A 16,323-nucleotide genomic window follows, 5' to 3' on the forward strand; every position below is an offset into this window, starting at 1 on the left:
AAGAGAAGTGACACAATTTCACCTGGTTAATATTGCCTGCTAACCTGGATTTTGTTTAGCTAAATATGCAGGTTTAAAAATACCTCCAACTGACTCAAATGATGTCAATTAGCCTACCAGAAGCTTCTAAAGCCATGACCTCATTTTCTGGGATTTTCCAAGCTGTTTAAAGGCACAGTCAATTTTAGTGTATGTAAACTTCTGACCCACTGGAATTGTGTTACAGTGAAATAATATGTCTGTAAACAATTGTTGGAAAAATGACTTGTGTCCTGCACAAAGTAGATGTCCTAACCGACTTGCCAAAACTATAGTTTGTTAACTAGAAATTTGTGGAGTGGTTGAAAAACGAGTTTTAATGACTCCAAGCTAAGTGTATGTAAACATCCGACTTCAACTGCATTTCCCAGGCTGTGTGGTTCTGAACCTGTGTGTGTTTCTGTGCAGGAAGGTGGTGTTGAACAATGGTATGAGCCTCAAGTCTCTGGCTGCCAACCTGCTCAATGTGTCTCTGGATAAATCCTTGGAGCTTCGATGCAGTAACTGGGAGGCTGACCAGCTGACCCAGGAACAGGTAAACTACACTACCTGGTGCTAATTAATACAGGATGGGATCCTGAGGCTGACCCTGGAACAGGTAAACTACACTACCTGGTGCTAATTAATACAGGATGGGATCCTGAGGCTGACCCTGGAACAGGTAAACTACACTACCTGGTGCTAATTAATACAGGATGGGATCCTGAGGCTGACCCTGGAACAGGTAAACTACACTACCTGGTGCTAATTAATACAGGATGGGATCCTGAGGCTGACCCTGGAACAGGTAAACTACACTACCTGGTGCTAATTAATACAGGATGGGATCCTGTCTTCAGTGCAGTCGGACTGCAAAGAATAACAAACTACCCATTATGTTGTGAAGATGTGTGATTACTCTGCCGTGCATTTTATTTTGCTCAGGGATCCCCCTCAAACACGTTGTCTCTGATTTAACCCCCCCACCTCGCTCTCTGATGACCCCTAGATGACTTACGCAGCCCGGGATGCCCAAGTATCCATCGCTCTGTTCTTCTACCTGCTGGGCCTCCACTCAGACACCACGCCCTCACCTGACAGTAGGAGTGGCTATACCCAGCTGGCCAATCGCTGCCAGGGCCTGGTAGACACACCCTTCAGGGAGAGGGGTGGAGGAGAGGGGGAGGATGGAGGGAAAAACCTGGATGGCGAGAGGAGACGGAAGAGTAGGAAGCTCCAGCAGTCTACTACGGAAAGCCCCGAGACTGGGGATCAGGAAGTACCAGACCCCAGAAGGAACAAGAGAAAACCGCTCGGTGTGGGCTACTCTGCCAGGTCAGTCTGTCCAGGGATCAGGGATCTCTTTCAAAGCACAAACCCATGGACCGGACGTTTTGTTACTGACCTCTGGAAATGTCCAGTTTTCAGGGTCGTAATATAGAACAATTTGCCTGACTTTCATCGTATAAAATCATCACCCACATTTTGGGGAAACATTGGCGTTAAAGACTTGAGTAGTGTGATTGTGGGCAACATTTGGATGGTTTTATCCGTTTTCCTGTGTTATGGCATCTGTCTATCAGACTAGTGACTGAGGTTCCGTTCGCTCTGCGTGTTTACAGGAAGTCCCCTCTTTATGACAACTGCTTCCTCCATGCCCCGGATGGACAACCCCTCTGTACCTGCGACAAGAAGAAGGCCCAGTGGTACCTGGATAAAGGAATCGGAGGTAGACAACCACCCTTACTGGCAGTGCCGACACTCACCGTGTTTTCATATGAATGAATAGTCAATTGGAACATTTTTTTAATTGGTGGGTTCGTACTGTAAAATGTAGTGGCTGTCCACTAACACGCTATACATCAGGTCAGGCTGTCCACTAACACGCTATACATCAGGTCAGGCTGTCCACTAAAACGCTATACATCAGGTCAGGCTGTCCAGTAACACGCTATACATCAGGTCAGGCTGTCCACTAACACGCTATACATCAGGTCAGGCTGTCCACTAACACGCTATACATCAGGTCAGGCTGTCCACTAACACGCTATACATCAGGTCAGGCTGTCCACTAACACGCTATACATCAGGTCAGGCTGTCCACTAACACGCTATACATCAGGTCAGGCTGTCCACTAACACGCTATACATCAGGTCAGGCTGTCCTCTAACACGCTATACATCAGGTCAGGCTGTCCACTAACACGCTATACATCAGGTCAGGCTGTCCACTAACACGCTATACATCAGGTCAGGCTGTCCACTAACACGCTATACATCAGGTCAGGCTGTCCACTAACACGCTATACATCAGGTCAGGCTGTCCACTAACACGCTATACATCAGGTCAGGCTGTCCACTAACACGCTATACATCAGGCTGTCCACTAACACGCTATACATCAGGCTGTCCACTAACACGCTATACATCAGGCTGTCCACTAACACGCTATACATCAGGCTGTCCACTAACACGCTATACATCAGGCTGTCCACTAACACGCTATACATCAGGCTGTCCACTAACACGCTATACATCAGGCTGTCCACTAACACGCTATACATCAGGCTGTCCACTAACACGCTATACATCAGGCTGTCCACTAACACGCTATACATCAGGCTGTCCACTAACACGCTATACATCAGGCTGTCCACTAACACGCTATACATCAGGCTGTCCACTAACACGCTATACATCAGGCTGTCCACTAACACGCTATACATCAGGCTGTCCACTAACACGCTATACATCAGGCTGTCCACTAACACGCTATACATCAGGCTGTCCACTAACACGCTATACATCAGGCTGTCCACTAACACGCTATACATCAGGCTGTCCACTAACACGCTATACATCAGGCTGTCCACTAACACGCTATACATCAGGCTGTCCACTAACACGCTATACATCAGGCTGTCCACTAACACGCTATACATCAGGCTGTCCACTAACACGCTATACATCAGGCTGTCCACTAACACGCTATACATCAGGCTGTCCACTAACACGCTATACATCAGGCTGTCCACTAACACGCTATACATCAGGCTGTCCACTAACACGCTATACATCAGGCTGTCCACTAACACGCTATACATCAGGCTGTCCACTAACACGCTATACATCAGGCTGTCCACTAACACGCTATACATCAGGCTGTCCACTAACACGCTATACATCAGGCTGTCCACTAACACGCTATACATCAGGCTGTCCACTAACACGCTATACATCAGGCTGTCCACTAACACGTATCCTTCAGGCTGTCCACTAACACGCTATACATCAGGCTGTCCACTAACACGCTATACATCAGGCTGTCCACTAACGCGCTATACATCAGGCTGTCCACTAACGCGCTATACATCAAACTGTCCACTAACAGTTTAGCGCCCCCCATCCCTGCAGGCCGGTTTAGCGCCCCCCATCCCTGCAGGCCGGTTTAGCGCCCCCCATCCCTGCAGGCCGGTTTAGCGCCCCCCATCCCTGCAGGCCGGTTTAGCGCCCCCCATCCCTGCAGGCCGGTTTAGCGCCCCCCATCCCTGCAGGCCGGTTTAGCGCCCCCCCATCCCTGCTGGCCGGTTTAGCGCCCCCCCATCCCTGCAGGCCGGTTTAGCGCCCCCCCATCCCTGCAGGCCGGTTTAGCGCCCCCCCATCCCTGCAGGCCGGTTTAGCGCCCCCCCATCCCTGCAGGCCGGTTTAGCGCCCCCCATCCCTGCAGGCCAGTTTAGCGCCCCCCATCCCTGCAGGCCAGTTTAGCGCCCCCCCATCCCTGCAGGACAGTTTAGCGCCCCCCATCCCTGCAGGCCAGTTTAGCGCCCCCCATCCCTGCAGGACAGTTTAGCGCCCCCCATCCCTGCAGGACAGTTTAGCGCCCCCCATCCCTGCAGGCCAGTTTAGCGCCCCCCATCCCTGCAGGCCAGTTTAGCGCCCCCCATCCCTGCAGGCCAGTTTAGCGCCCCCCATCCCTGCAGGCCAGTTTAGCGCCCCCCATCCCTGCAGGACAGTTTAGCGCCCCCCATCCCTGCAGGACAGTTTAGCGCCCCCCATCCCTGCAGGACAGTTTAGCCCCCAATCCACGCAGGCCAATTCCCACTCATGTTATCAAAGACCCAGTTCAGTTGAAGCTAACTCTTCTCCTGTCTTCCTCTAGTGTTGCAGAGTGATGAGCCCTTCATCGTGCGTCTGCTGTTTGAGCCGTCGGGACGTCCAGAATCCCAGCAGGACTACTACCTGACTGCCAAGGAGAACCTGTGTGTGGTGTGTGGCAAGAACGACTCTTATATCAGGTGAGGAGAACGACTCTTATATCAGGCGAGGAGAACGACTCTTGTATCAGGCGAGGAGAACGACTCTTGTATCAGGCGAGGAGAACGACTCTTGTATCAGGCGAGGAGAACGACTCTTGTATCAGGCGAGGAGAACGACTCTTGTATCAGGCGAGGAGAACGACTCTTGTATCAGGCGAGGAGAACGACTCTTGTATCAGGCGAGGAGAACGACTCTTGTATCAGGCGAGGAGAACGACTCTTGTATCAGGCGAGGAGAACGACTCTTGTATCAGGCGAGGAGAACGACTCTTGTATCAGGCGAGGAGAACGACTCTTGTATCAGGCGAGGAGAACCACTCTTGTATCAGGCGAGGAGAACCACTCTTGTATCAGGCGAGGAGAACCACTCTTGTATCAGGCGAGGAGAACCACTCTTGTATCAGGCGAGGAGAACGACTCTTGTATCAGGCGAGGAGAACGACTCTTGTATCAGGCGAGGAGAACGACTCTTGTATCAGGCGAGGAGAACCTGTGTGTGGCGAGGACGAGTCTTGCGTCGGGCTGGCCTGATGCTACACAGTTAGCCACTGTTAGTATAACTAATAACAGGTTTGTGTTCCGATTCATCAAATCAAATGTATTATTAAAGCCCTTCTTACATCAGCTGATATCTCAAAGTGCTGTACAGAAACCCAGCCTAAAACCCCAAACAGCAAGCAATGCAGGTGTAGAAGCACGGTGGCTAGGAAAAACTCCCTAGGAAATACTCCCTAGAAAGGCCAAAAACCTAGGAAGAAACCCTTTTCTCAGTGTGTACTTGCACACTCCCCGTAGTGAATTTGTGAGGATAGGATTGGTGTAAGCATTGGCTGGAGGATTATCCACCGTTGTTAAATCCATGTGAGAAGGGTGGAGAATCGGAACTCGGCCAGAGAAGACCTTTTTCACGTTGCAGCCATGACAGTCCATCCTAGTGGGGTAGGAAGCGGACGTGAGTATTTATCTCTGTTGGTTCCCCTCTGCGTTGAAGGCCTGTAGTGTTAACTAGTTCCCCTCTGCGTTGAAGGCCTGTAGTGTTCACTAGTTCCCCTCTGTGTTGAAGGCCTGTAGTGTTAACTAGTTCCCCTCTGCGTTGAAAGCCTGTAGTGTTAACTAGTTCCCCTCTGTGTTGAAGGCCTGTAGTGTTAACTAGTTCCCCTCTGCGTTGAAGGCCAACTAGTTCCCCTCTGCGTTGAAGGCCTGTAGTGTTAACTAGTTCCCCTCTGTGTTGAAGGCCTGTAGTGTTAACTAGTTCCCCTCTGCGTTGAAGGCCTGTAGTGTTAACTAGTTCCCCTCTGTGTTGAAGGCCTGTAGTGTTAACTAGTTCCCCTCTGCGTTGAAGGCCTGTAGTGTTAACTAGTTCCCCTCTGTGTTGAAGGCCTGTAGTGTTAACTAGTTCCCCTCTGTGTTGAAGGCCTGTAGTGTTAACTAGTTCCCCTCTGTGTTGAAGGCCTGTAGTGTTAACTAGTTCCCCTCTGTGTTGTAGGCCTGTAGTGTTAACTAGTTCCCCTCTGCGTTGAAGGCCTGTAGTGTTAACTAGTTCCCCTCTGTGTTGAAGGCCAACTAGTTCCCCTCTGTGTTGAAGGCCTGTAGTGTTAACTAGTTCCCCTCTGCGTTGAAGGCCAACTAGTTCCCCTCTGCGTTGAAGGCCTGTAGTGTTAACTAGTTCCCCTCTGTGTTGAAGGCCTGTAGTGTTAACTAGTTCCCCTCTGTGTTGAAGGCCTGTAGTGTTAACTAGTTCCCCTCTGTGTTGAAGGCCAACTAGTTCCCCTCTGTGTTGAAGGCCTGTAGTGTTAACTAGTTCCCCTCTGCGTTGAAGGCCTGTAGTGTTAACTAGTTCCCCTCTGTGTTGAAGGCCTGTAGTGTTAACTAGTTCCCCTCTGTGTTGAAGGCCTGTAGTGTTAACTAGTTCCCCTCTGTGTTGAAGGCCTGTAGTGTTAACTAGTTCCCCTCTGTGTTGAAGGCCAACTAGTTCCCCTCTGTGTTGAAGGCCTGTAGTGTTAACTAGTTCCCCTCTGCGTTGAAGGCCTGTAGTGTTAACTAGTTCCCCTCTGCGTTGAAGGCCTGTAGTGTTAACTAGTTCCCCTCTGTGTTGAAGGCCTGTAGTGTTAACTAGTTCCCCTCTGTGTTGAAGGCCTGTAGTGTTCACTAGTTCCCCTCTGTGTTGAAGGCCTGTAGTGTTAACTAGTTCCCCTCTGCGTTGAAGGCCTGTAGTGTTCACTAGTTCCCCTCTGTGTTGAAGGCCTGTAGTGTTAACTAGTTCCCCTCTGTGTTGAAGGCCTGTAGTGTTAACTAGTTCCCCTCTGCGTTGAAGGCCTGTAGTGTTAACTAGTTCCCCTCTGTGTTGTAGGCCTGTAGTGTTAACTAGTTCCCCTCTGCGTTGAAGGCCTGTAGTGTTAACTAGTTCCCCTCTGTGTTGAAGGCCAACTAGTTCCCCTCTGTGTTGAAGGCCTGTAGTGTTAACTAGTTCCCCTCTGTGTTGAAGGCCTGTAGTGTTAACTAGTTCCCCTCTGTGTTGAAGGCCTGTAGTGTTAACTAGTTCCCCTCTGTGTTGAAGGCCTGTAGTGTTAACTAGTTCCCCTCTGTGTTGAAGGCCAACTAGTTCCCCTCTGTGTTGTAGGCCTGTAGTGTTAACTAGTTCCCCTCTGCGTTGAAGGCCTGTAGTGTTAACTAGTTCCCCTCTGTGTTGAAGGCCTGTAGTGTTAACTAGTTCCCCTCTGTGTTGAAGGCCTGTAGTGTTAACTAGTTCCCCTCTGTGTTGAAGGCCAACTAGTTCCCCTCTGTGTTGAAGGCCTGTAGTGTTAACTAGTTCCCCTCTGTGTTGAAGGCCTGTAGTGTTCACTAGTTCCCCTCTGCGTTGAAGGCCTGTAGTGTTAACTAGTTCCCCTCTGTGTTGAAGGCCAACTAGTTCCCCTCTGTGTTGAAGGCCTGTAGTGTTAACTAGTTCCCCTCTGTGTTGAAGGCCAACTAGTTCCCCTCTGTGTTGAAGGCCTGTAGTGTTAACTAGTTCCCCTCTGTGTTGAAGGCCTGTAGTGTTAACTAGTTCCCCTCTGTGTTGAAGGCCTGTAGTGTTAACTAGTTCCCCTCTGTGTTGAAGGCCTGTAGTGTTAACTAGTTCCCCTCTGTGTTGAAGGCCTGTAGTGTTAACTAGTTCCCCTCTGTGTTGAAGGCCAACTAGTTCCCCTCTGTGTTGTAGGCCTGTAGTGTTAACTAGTTCCCCTCTGCGTTGAAGGCCTGTAGTGTTAACTAGTTCCCCTCTGTGTTGAAGGCCTGTAGTGTTAACTAGTTCCCCTCTGTGTTGAAGGCCTGTAGTGTTAACTAGTTCCCCTCTGTGTTGAAGGCCAACTAGTTCCCCTCTGTGTTGAAGGCCTGTAGTGTTAACTAGTTCCCCTCTGTGTTGAAGGCCTGTAGTGTTCACTAGTTCCCCTCTGCGTTGAAGGCCTGTAGTGTTCACTAGTTCCCCTCTGCGTTGAAGGCCTGTAGTGTTAACTAGTTCCCCTCTGTGTTGAAGGCCAACTAGTTCCCCTCTGTGTTGAAGGCCTGTAGTGTTAACTAGTTCCCCTCTGTGTTGTAGGCCTGTAGTGTTAACTAGTTCCCCTCTGCGTTGAAGGCCTGTAGTGTTAACTAGTTCCCCTCTGTGTTGAAGGCCAACTAGTTCCCCTCTGTGTTGTAGGCCTGTAGTGTTAACTAGTTCCCCTCTGTGTTGAAGGCCTGTAGTGTTAACTAGTTCCCCTCTGTGTTGAAGGCCTGTAGTGTTAACTAGTTCCCCTCTGTGTTGAAGGCCAACTAGTTCCCCTCTGTGTTGAAGGCCTGTAGTGTTAACTAGTTCCCCTCTGTGTTGAAGGCCTGTAGTGTTAACTAGTTCCCCTCTGCGTTCAAGGCCTGTAGTGTTAACTAGTTCCCATCTCGTCTTACCCCTACAGGAAGAACATCGTTCCTCACGAATACAGACGTCACTTCCCCACGGAGATGAAGGACCACAACTCCCATGACATCTTGCTGCTGTGCACTTCCTGTCACGCGGCCTCCAACGTGCACGACGGCTTCCTGAAGCAGCAGCTGGCTGATGAGCACGGCGCGCCCCAGGTAGGGCTGGGAAGTGTGTGTGTGTGGGTTGGGAATTGCGAGGGACCTCAGCGTAGGATATTATCGCCATACTGAGGTGCTGATACGATATGGATTCTGATTCTGTATGAATTGTGAATTTATATATATCACTATTCTATATTTATAGTCATTTTGTTGTGATTTTGATACGGGGATTTTGTTGTGATTTGATGTTTCCAACATGGCTCACCTCGTCTGCTGCAGAGGGACAAGAGAAGATGAGAAAATAACTTTTAATCAGTCAGGGAAATAAGTGGCTAAACCATATTGGCTCAGAGTATCGATATATAGTCAAAAATAATATTGCGAAACTCAACTGTATGGATTTTTTTGTTTCCTACCCCCAGGGGTGTGAGGAGGGCGTGCACCTCCTGGAGGACTCTGACCGCAGGAGGGTTCGTTCTGCAGCCCGAGCCCTGCTCACCGTAGGGGATGGGCTTCCAGGGGCCAGGAGAGATGAGCTACAGAAGATCATAAGGTGTTTCTTCAACGACACCGACGTGGAGCTGACTCCCGAGACGCTGCAGAGGGCTGCAAGCCTGGAGACGAGGTGAGGGTCTGATCTGTCTTTGCCTTGATGGTCATCATGTACTCTTAACCTGACCCCCCCCCCCCCCCCCCCAGTACAGCCAGACGAGCATGGACCTCCTCTCTGAGCCGGTTCCTATCTAGGTGTTTCCTCCTCGGACGTTTTATCCTGCTTCTGCTTGCTCTTTAGTATCTAGATCAGCTATCTGTCAAGCTGTTTTTATAATGAGGCATTTATGAAGAAATTGAGTTGATTTTCATTTACGCTGCCCTCTCCCAGGATCTTCAATGAGAGCTATGTTCCCCACGGGCTGAAGGTGGTGCAGGCGACCGCCGAGCAGGGCCTGAAGGGGTTAATGGAGCTCGAGGGTCGCTGGAGGCAACACTTCCTGTCTACCATGACACCTCGTTACCTTCCTCCTCTCTGGTCTGTCAGCCACAACCACAACAAGTTCCTACGCAAGTACGGAGAACACCTTCCCGTCCAGCTTAACTGACCTACAGTCACCACGCCGCGGTCTTAGCCTGTTACTCAGGCTGGATCTCCATCAGCTGTTACAGCAGCCTCTACCCCGGGGGTCCAGCCTCTACCCCGGGGGGGTCCGGCCTCTACCCCGGGGGGGTCCGGCCTCTACCCCGGGGGGGTCCGGCCTCTACCCCGGGGGTCCACACAGTAACCCAGAGAGCAGACTGATGCCTACAGGGGAAGGGTTGAATTCTGGGTGTGTTCAGTACCTGGCGATTCTCCTCAGTCTACTGTTGGCAGGACGAGGACATCTGTTGCTCTCACCTGATTGTGGTGCCTTACATGTTAAATGCCAGACAGAGACTGGTGCTTGTGGGCCCAGCAGGATGTATTGGACCCCTTACTGACACATTGGCACCCTGTTCTTTTATATAGTGTAGTACATTTCGACCAGGACCCCAGAAGGTGCCATTTTGAGATCCTAACTGGAGCAGTATCCCGATACTCTGGGGTATCGTGGCAAGGAAACAAAACATGAAGCAGGCTGAATTTCCTGAGAGGAAACGGTCCTCATGTTGTCCACCGGGGAAACGGTCGTAATGTTGTCCACCGGGGAAACGGTCCTCATGTTGTCCACCGGGGAAACAGTCGTAATGTTGTCCACCGGGGAAACAGTCGTAATGTTGTCCACCGGGGAAACGGTCCTCATGTTGTCCACCGGGGAAACAGTCCTCATGTTGTCCACCGGGGAAACGGTCCTCATGTTGTCCACCGGGGAAACGGTCCTCATGTTGTCCACCGGGGAAACGGTCGTAATGTTGTCCACCGGGGAAACGGTCGTAATGTTGTCCACCGGGGAAACGGTCATAATGTTGTCCACCGGGGAAACGGTCATAATGTTGTCCACCGGGGAAACGGTCGTAATGTTGTCCACCGGGGAAACAGTCGTAATGTTGTCCACCGGGGAAACGGTCGTAATGTTGTCCACCGGGGAAACGGTCCTCATGTTGTCCACCGGGGAAACGGTCCTCATGTTGTCCACCGGGGAAACGGTCGTAATGTTGTCCACCGGGGAAACGGTCGTAATGTTGTCCACCGGGGAAACGGTCGTAATGTTGTCCACCGGGGAAACGGTCCTCATGTTGTCCACCGGGGAAACGGTCCTCATGTTGTCCACCGGGGAAACGGTCCTCATGTTGTCCACCGGGGAAACAGTCGTAATGTTGTCCACCAGAATCACGTTTATTTTCCTACAACAGACAATATTTTACATCCAAGTAGATTTTAATGACGGAAGAGTTCAGTCTGCTTTGTTTTGTGTTTTCCTTGTTGCCATGGAAAAACCAGCTATCGTAGTAATCACCACAGTGCTATGGTCTGGTTTCCCAGACCCACATTAAAACTTGTCCTAACCAGAAATACCATAGGAGACGAGACTTCATCTAGACCCAGGAAACAGGCTCTTATACAGTGCGTTTGGGAAAGTATTCAGACCCCTTGACTTTTTTTCCACATTTTGTTACGTTACAACCTGATTCTAACATGGATTCAACGTTTGTTGTTTTTCCCCTCATCAGTCTACACACAATAGCCCATAATGATGTTGTCGTCGGTTTAGGAAGCACCTCGCATCTCTCTGATTCATCTGAATTCAGTTTTAAACTGACTAGGTATCCCCCCCCCCCCCTTTTCCTTTCCCATAATGACAAAGCAAAAAAAAACTGTTTTTAGACATTTTTCCAGATTTGATTGAGGAAAAAAATATTGAAATATCATTTAGATAAGTATTCAGACCCTTTACTCAATACTTTTGTTTTAGCACCTTTTGGCAGCGATTACAGCCTTGAGTCTTCTTGGGTATGACGCTACAAGCTTGGTACACCTGTATTGGGAGTTTCTCCCATTCTTCTTTGCAGATCCTCTCAAGCTCTCCTGCGTTGCTATGGCTGTGTGCTTAGGGTCGTTGTCCTGTTGGAAGGTGAACCTTCGCCTCAGTCTGAGGTCCTGAGCGCTCTGGAGCAGGTTTTCATCAAGGATCTCTCTGTACTTTTGATCTTTCCCTCGATCCTGACTAGTCTCCCAGACCCTGACTAGTCTCCCAGACCCTGACTAGTCTCCCAGACCCTGACTAGTCTCCCAGACCCTGACTAGTCTCCCAGACCCTGACTAACTAGTCTCCCAGACCCTGACTAGTCTCCCAGACCCTGACTAGTCTCCTCTCCCAGACCCTGACTAGTCTCCCAGTCCTTGCTGCTGAAAAACCTCCCGACAGCATGATGCTGCCACCACTGTGTCTCGACACAATCCTGTCTCGGAGCTCTACAGACAATTCCTTCAACCTCATGGCTTGGTATTTGCTCTGACATGGACTGTCAACTGTGAGACCTTATATAGACAGGTGTGTGCCTTTCCAAATCATGTCCAATCAATTGAATTTACCACAGGTGGACTCCAATCAAGTTGTAGAAACATCTCAAGGATGATCAATAGAAACAGGATGCACCTGAGCTCAATTTAGAGTCTCATAGCAAAGGGTCTGAATACTTATGTAAATAAGGTATTTCTGTTTTAGTTTTATACATTTCTAAAAACCACTTTGTCATTATGGGGTATTGTGTGCTGATTTATTAATTTAATCCATTTTAGAAAAAGGCTGTAACGTAACAAAAATGTGGAAAAAGACAAGGGGTCTGAATACTTTCCAGTTTCAGAAAATCATGTCTTTTAGACTAAGCTGGAACCTACTCTTAGTTATCATTAAATATGAATTATAATTTCTCTGCTGGGTTTCAGTCCTAAAGATAATTACTAGGCATTTGTGAGCATGCAGAAATCAAGTTTGCTTGGTAAAGGTAGCTTAAATTATTATTTTTTTTAATACGACAGAGCATCTCATCTTTTGTCGATTTTTCTTTTTAATCGATCAGCCAAAGCTATAAATTCAATAACTGATCAGCCGTTATGAATTGACCCCAAATGACGACCAGCCGTTGAATGTATCTGAAAATGGCACCCTATATGGTGCCTTCAGAGAGTACTCACACCCCTGTTTCCACATTCTGTTACAGCCTGATTTTTAAAAATTATTACATTTTTAGATTTGTTTTTGGGTCTCTGACCTTCACACACAATGTCAAAGTGGAATTTTTATTTTATTTTTTATTATTTTACAAATGAATTGAATTAAAAATGAAAAGCTGAAATGTCTTGTGTCAATAATTATTCAACCCCTTTTGTTATGTCTAGCCTAAATAAGTTCAGGAGTACAAAATGTGCTTTACAAGTCACATAATAAGTTGCATGGATTCACTGTGTGTGCAATAATAGTGTTTAACATGATTTTTGAATGACTTCATCATCTCTGTACCTCCACACATACAATTATCTGTAATGTCACTCAGTCGAGTAGTGAATTTCAACCACAAAGACCAGGGAGGTTTTCCAACGCCCTGCAAAGGGCCCCTATTGATAGATGGGTGAAGATTATAAATTACACTGTTGATGGTGTATCAATACACCCAGTCACTACAAAGATACAGGCGTCCTTCCTAACTTAGTTGCCGGAAAGGAAGGAAATTTCGCAAGGATTTCGCCATGGTGACTAAAACTGTTTGGTTGTGATAGGAGAAAACTGAGGATTGATGGATCAACAACATTGTAATTACTCCTCAATACTAACCTAAATGACAGAGTAAAAAGAAGGAAGCCTGTACAGAATAAAAATATTCCAAAACATGCATCCTGTTTTGCAACAAGGCATTAAAGTAATACAGCAAAAAAATGTGGCAAAACAATTCATTTTGTATTCAGGATTATGTCCCGAGAATTTCTATCTCCATGTTCTAATTGAACTATTTTATAACAAAATCTGTATCCTAGAGGTTGTAAGTCTCCAGTTTGAATTAACAGACAGTCCCAGCATACAAATAATCAGTTCTTTATTCAGAGAGCTTTGCCCTTTCAAGTTCAGAGCCCATCTTTTATACACACATCAGTCGAGAACCCCGCTTTAGGCGGGTTGTATTGTTCCACCTGTACACATACGTTGTTTATCATATTCTGCAACAACGTTTAATAATTTTCTGCAAGCCTAACAGTTTCTCCACGGGACAGAATGTCCTGTAAGGAAATCAATGTTCTCATTCTATCCTGCCTACGCTGCACACATTATCAACGTATAGTCTTATGTGTCTAATGGATTTTACACACAGTGATACAGTTTCAGGGTGAAATATCTTAGAAGAATTTGTATGTTTAAAGTAATGACTATCAGATAAAAAGTGTTATGTTTGGAGCAAATCCAACACATCACTGAGTACCACTCTCCATATTTTCAAGCATAGTGGTGGCTGGATCATGTTATGGGTATGCTTGTCATCGTTAAGGACTGGGGAGTTTTTCAGGATAAAGAAACGTAAATGCAGCTAAGCACATGCAAAATCCTAGAGGGAAAACCTGGTTCAATCCGCTTTCCTCCAGACACTGGGAGATGAATTCACCCTTTCAGCAGGACAATAACCTAAAACACAAGGCCAAACCTACACTGGAGTTGCTTACCATGAAGACGAGGATTCGAACATTTTATTGACTCAGGGGGTTGAATACTTAACTTATCAAAATATTAGTATTTTATGTAGATCGTTGATTTAATCCCACTTTGTAACACAATAAAATGTTGAAAACGGGGTGTCAATACTTACTGAAGACACTGTATTGCACTACATTTGACCCTATGAATTAGGGCTGTGATGATACCAGTATCGTGATCAGTTTGTTACGTGGCAAAAAGGAAAACATGAAGCAGACATCTTTTTTTTCTTCCCTTTTTAAAATCTACTGTATGTAACATATTGTATGACGTAGCTTTGAAAATAAAAATGTGACTCAGGATGACGACAATTCTATTTGTTAACAACATTGGGGCTGTTTTCCTAATGAAGTTAAATCCACTTCCTGTTTTATTTCCTTGCCACAATACTGCCGTTGTCGCGGCCTTAAATAGGCCATAGGGCTCTGGTCAGGAGTAGTGCACTAAATAGGGAATAGGGTGCCATTTGGGATGTATCCTATATGTCCTGGAAGTATTCTCTGTCAGATCACCATATCGCATGTTTTAGTGTGACTCTTCCACTCACTAGACCAAAAGACTAACTTAACCCCCAAAACATCAGGACACATCAATAACAAGTTGTTTCAGTCCAACCTTCCTAATCATTTCACATTGAGAGAAGTGCCAACCTGTGTGTGTGTGAAGGTAGCCTGAGAGAGACCAGCTCCATGGGTTAGTAAAGAATGACGGCCTTAATATTGAATACAGTAAACCTGTTTGCAAAGCAGAGATTTTCATGTTCTTGAGCATGACGAAATGTAAGTCTTTCATTTAAAGAAACCAGCAGCTTTTTATTTACGTTTGTCCAGATATAACCCCATAGAAGCTGTTTATTTTCCCCTAATATTGTAAATGAAAACACAAAGTATCGTGTTTGTATATTTGTGTGAAACTTGGATGGATTGCGGTGTTCTGTGTAGTAGGGGTTATAGTTATAAAACTTCACCTTTATGTCAATTTATCTTTTTATTTATTTGTTTGAGCTACTACGTTCATTTGTCTGCTACAAATTGATACAGGCTCTATGATACAGCAGTAGCAATACAAGGATATAACATCTATAGAAGAGACAGGAATGCTTATGGGGGAGGTGTTGCTGTATATATTCAGAGCCATATCCCTGTAATGCTTAGAGAAGATCTCATGTCAAGTGTTATTGTAGTGTTGTGGTTGCAGGTTCACTTGGCACATCTCAAGCCTTTTCTTTTGGGGTGTTGCTATAGGCCACCAAGTACTAACAGTCAGTATCTATATATTATATATGTGAAATGCTTGATAGTGTCTGTGTGACACCCTGATCTGTTTCACCTGTCTTGTGATTGTCTCCACCCCTCTCCAGGTGTCACTTATTATCCCCGGTGTATTTATCCCTGTGTTTCCTGTCTCTCTGGCCCAGTGTATTTATCCCTGTGTTTCCTGTCTCTCTACCAAGTACTAACAGTTAGTATCTACAGTGCATTCGGGAAAGTATTCAGACCCCTTGACCTTTTCCACATTGTTACGTTACATTGTTACGTTACAGCCTTATTCTAAAATTTGATTTAAATAATTTTTCTTAATCAAAACCCCATAACGACAAAGCAAAAACTTTTTTTTTTAAACATTTTTACAAATGTATTGATAAAAATACCACATTTGCAGAAGTATTCAGACCCTTTACTTTGTTGAAGCAGTGATTACAGCCTCGAGTCTTCTTGGGTATGACGCTACAATCTTGGCACACCTGTATTGGGAGTTTCTCCCATTTTTCTCTGCAGATCCTCTCATACTCTGTCAGGTTGAATGGGGAGCGTTGCTGCACAGCTATTTTCAGGTCTCCAGATATGTTCGATCGGGTTTTGGCTGGGTCACTCAAGGACATTCAGAGACTTGTCCCAAAGCCACTCCTGAGTTGTCCTGGCTGTGTGTTTAGGGTCGTTGTCCTGTTGGAAGGTGAACCTTCGCCCAAGTCTGAGGTCCTGAGCGCTCTGGAGCAGGTTTTCATCAAGGATCTCTCTGTACTCCGTTCATCTTTCCCTCAATTCTGACTGGTCTCCCAGTCCCTGACGCTAAAAAACCTCCCACAGCATGATGCTGCCACCACCATGCTTCACCGTAGGGACGGTGCCAGGTTTCCTCCAGACGTGACGCTTGGCATTCAAGCCAAAGAGTTCAATCTTGGTTTCATCAGACCAGAGCATCTTGTTTCTCATGGTCAGAGTTCTTTAGGTGCCTTTTGGCAAACTCCAAGCGGGCTGTCATGTGCCTTTTACTGAGGAGTGACTTCCGTCTGGCCACTC

The 16,323-nt window shown here is 47.0% G+C and overlaps 1 protein-coding gene across 2 annotated transcripts in view; it reads left to right on the forward strand.

Annotated features, from left to right (window-relative positions):
- Positions 1 to 15,001, forward strand: part of LOC106577206 (exonuclease 3'-5' domain-containing protein 2) — a 28,333-nt gene extending 13,332 nt beyond the window's left edge. Inside the window, exons 5-11 of one of the 2 annotated variants that reach the window (XM_082958367.1) lie at positions 448 to 574; positions 1,028 to 1,353; positions 1,641 to 1,747; positions 4,178 to 4,313; positions 8,258 to 8,420; positions 8,789 to 8,991; positions 11,352 to 15,001. In XM_082958367.1, coding sequence (XP_082814493.1) covers positions 448 to 574; positions 1,028 to 1,353; positions 1,641 to 1,747; positions 4,178 to 4,313; positions 8,258 to 8,420; positions 8,789 to 8,991; positions 11,352 to 11,529 — 1,240 coding nt within the window. In that variant the 3' untranslated portion in view covers positions 11,530 to 15,001. Of the gene's footprint in view, positions 1 to 447; positions 575 to 1,027; positions 1,354 to 1,640; positions 1,748 to 4,177; positions 4,314 to 8,257; positions 8,421 to 8,788; positions 8,992 to 9,249 lie in introns of both variants that reach the window. The other variant, XM_045705901.2, reaches the window with a different exon arrangement.
- Positions 15,002 to 16,323: the final 1,322 nt, after the last annotated feature.

This window comes from Salmo salar, chromosome 01 (genome assembly GCF_965601325.2).
Source record: "Salmo salar chromosome 01, fSalSal1, whole genome shotgun sequence".
NCBI classification, from domain to species: Eukaryota; Metazoa; Chordata; class Actinopteri; order Salmoniformes; family Salmonidae; genus Salmo; species Salmo salar.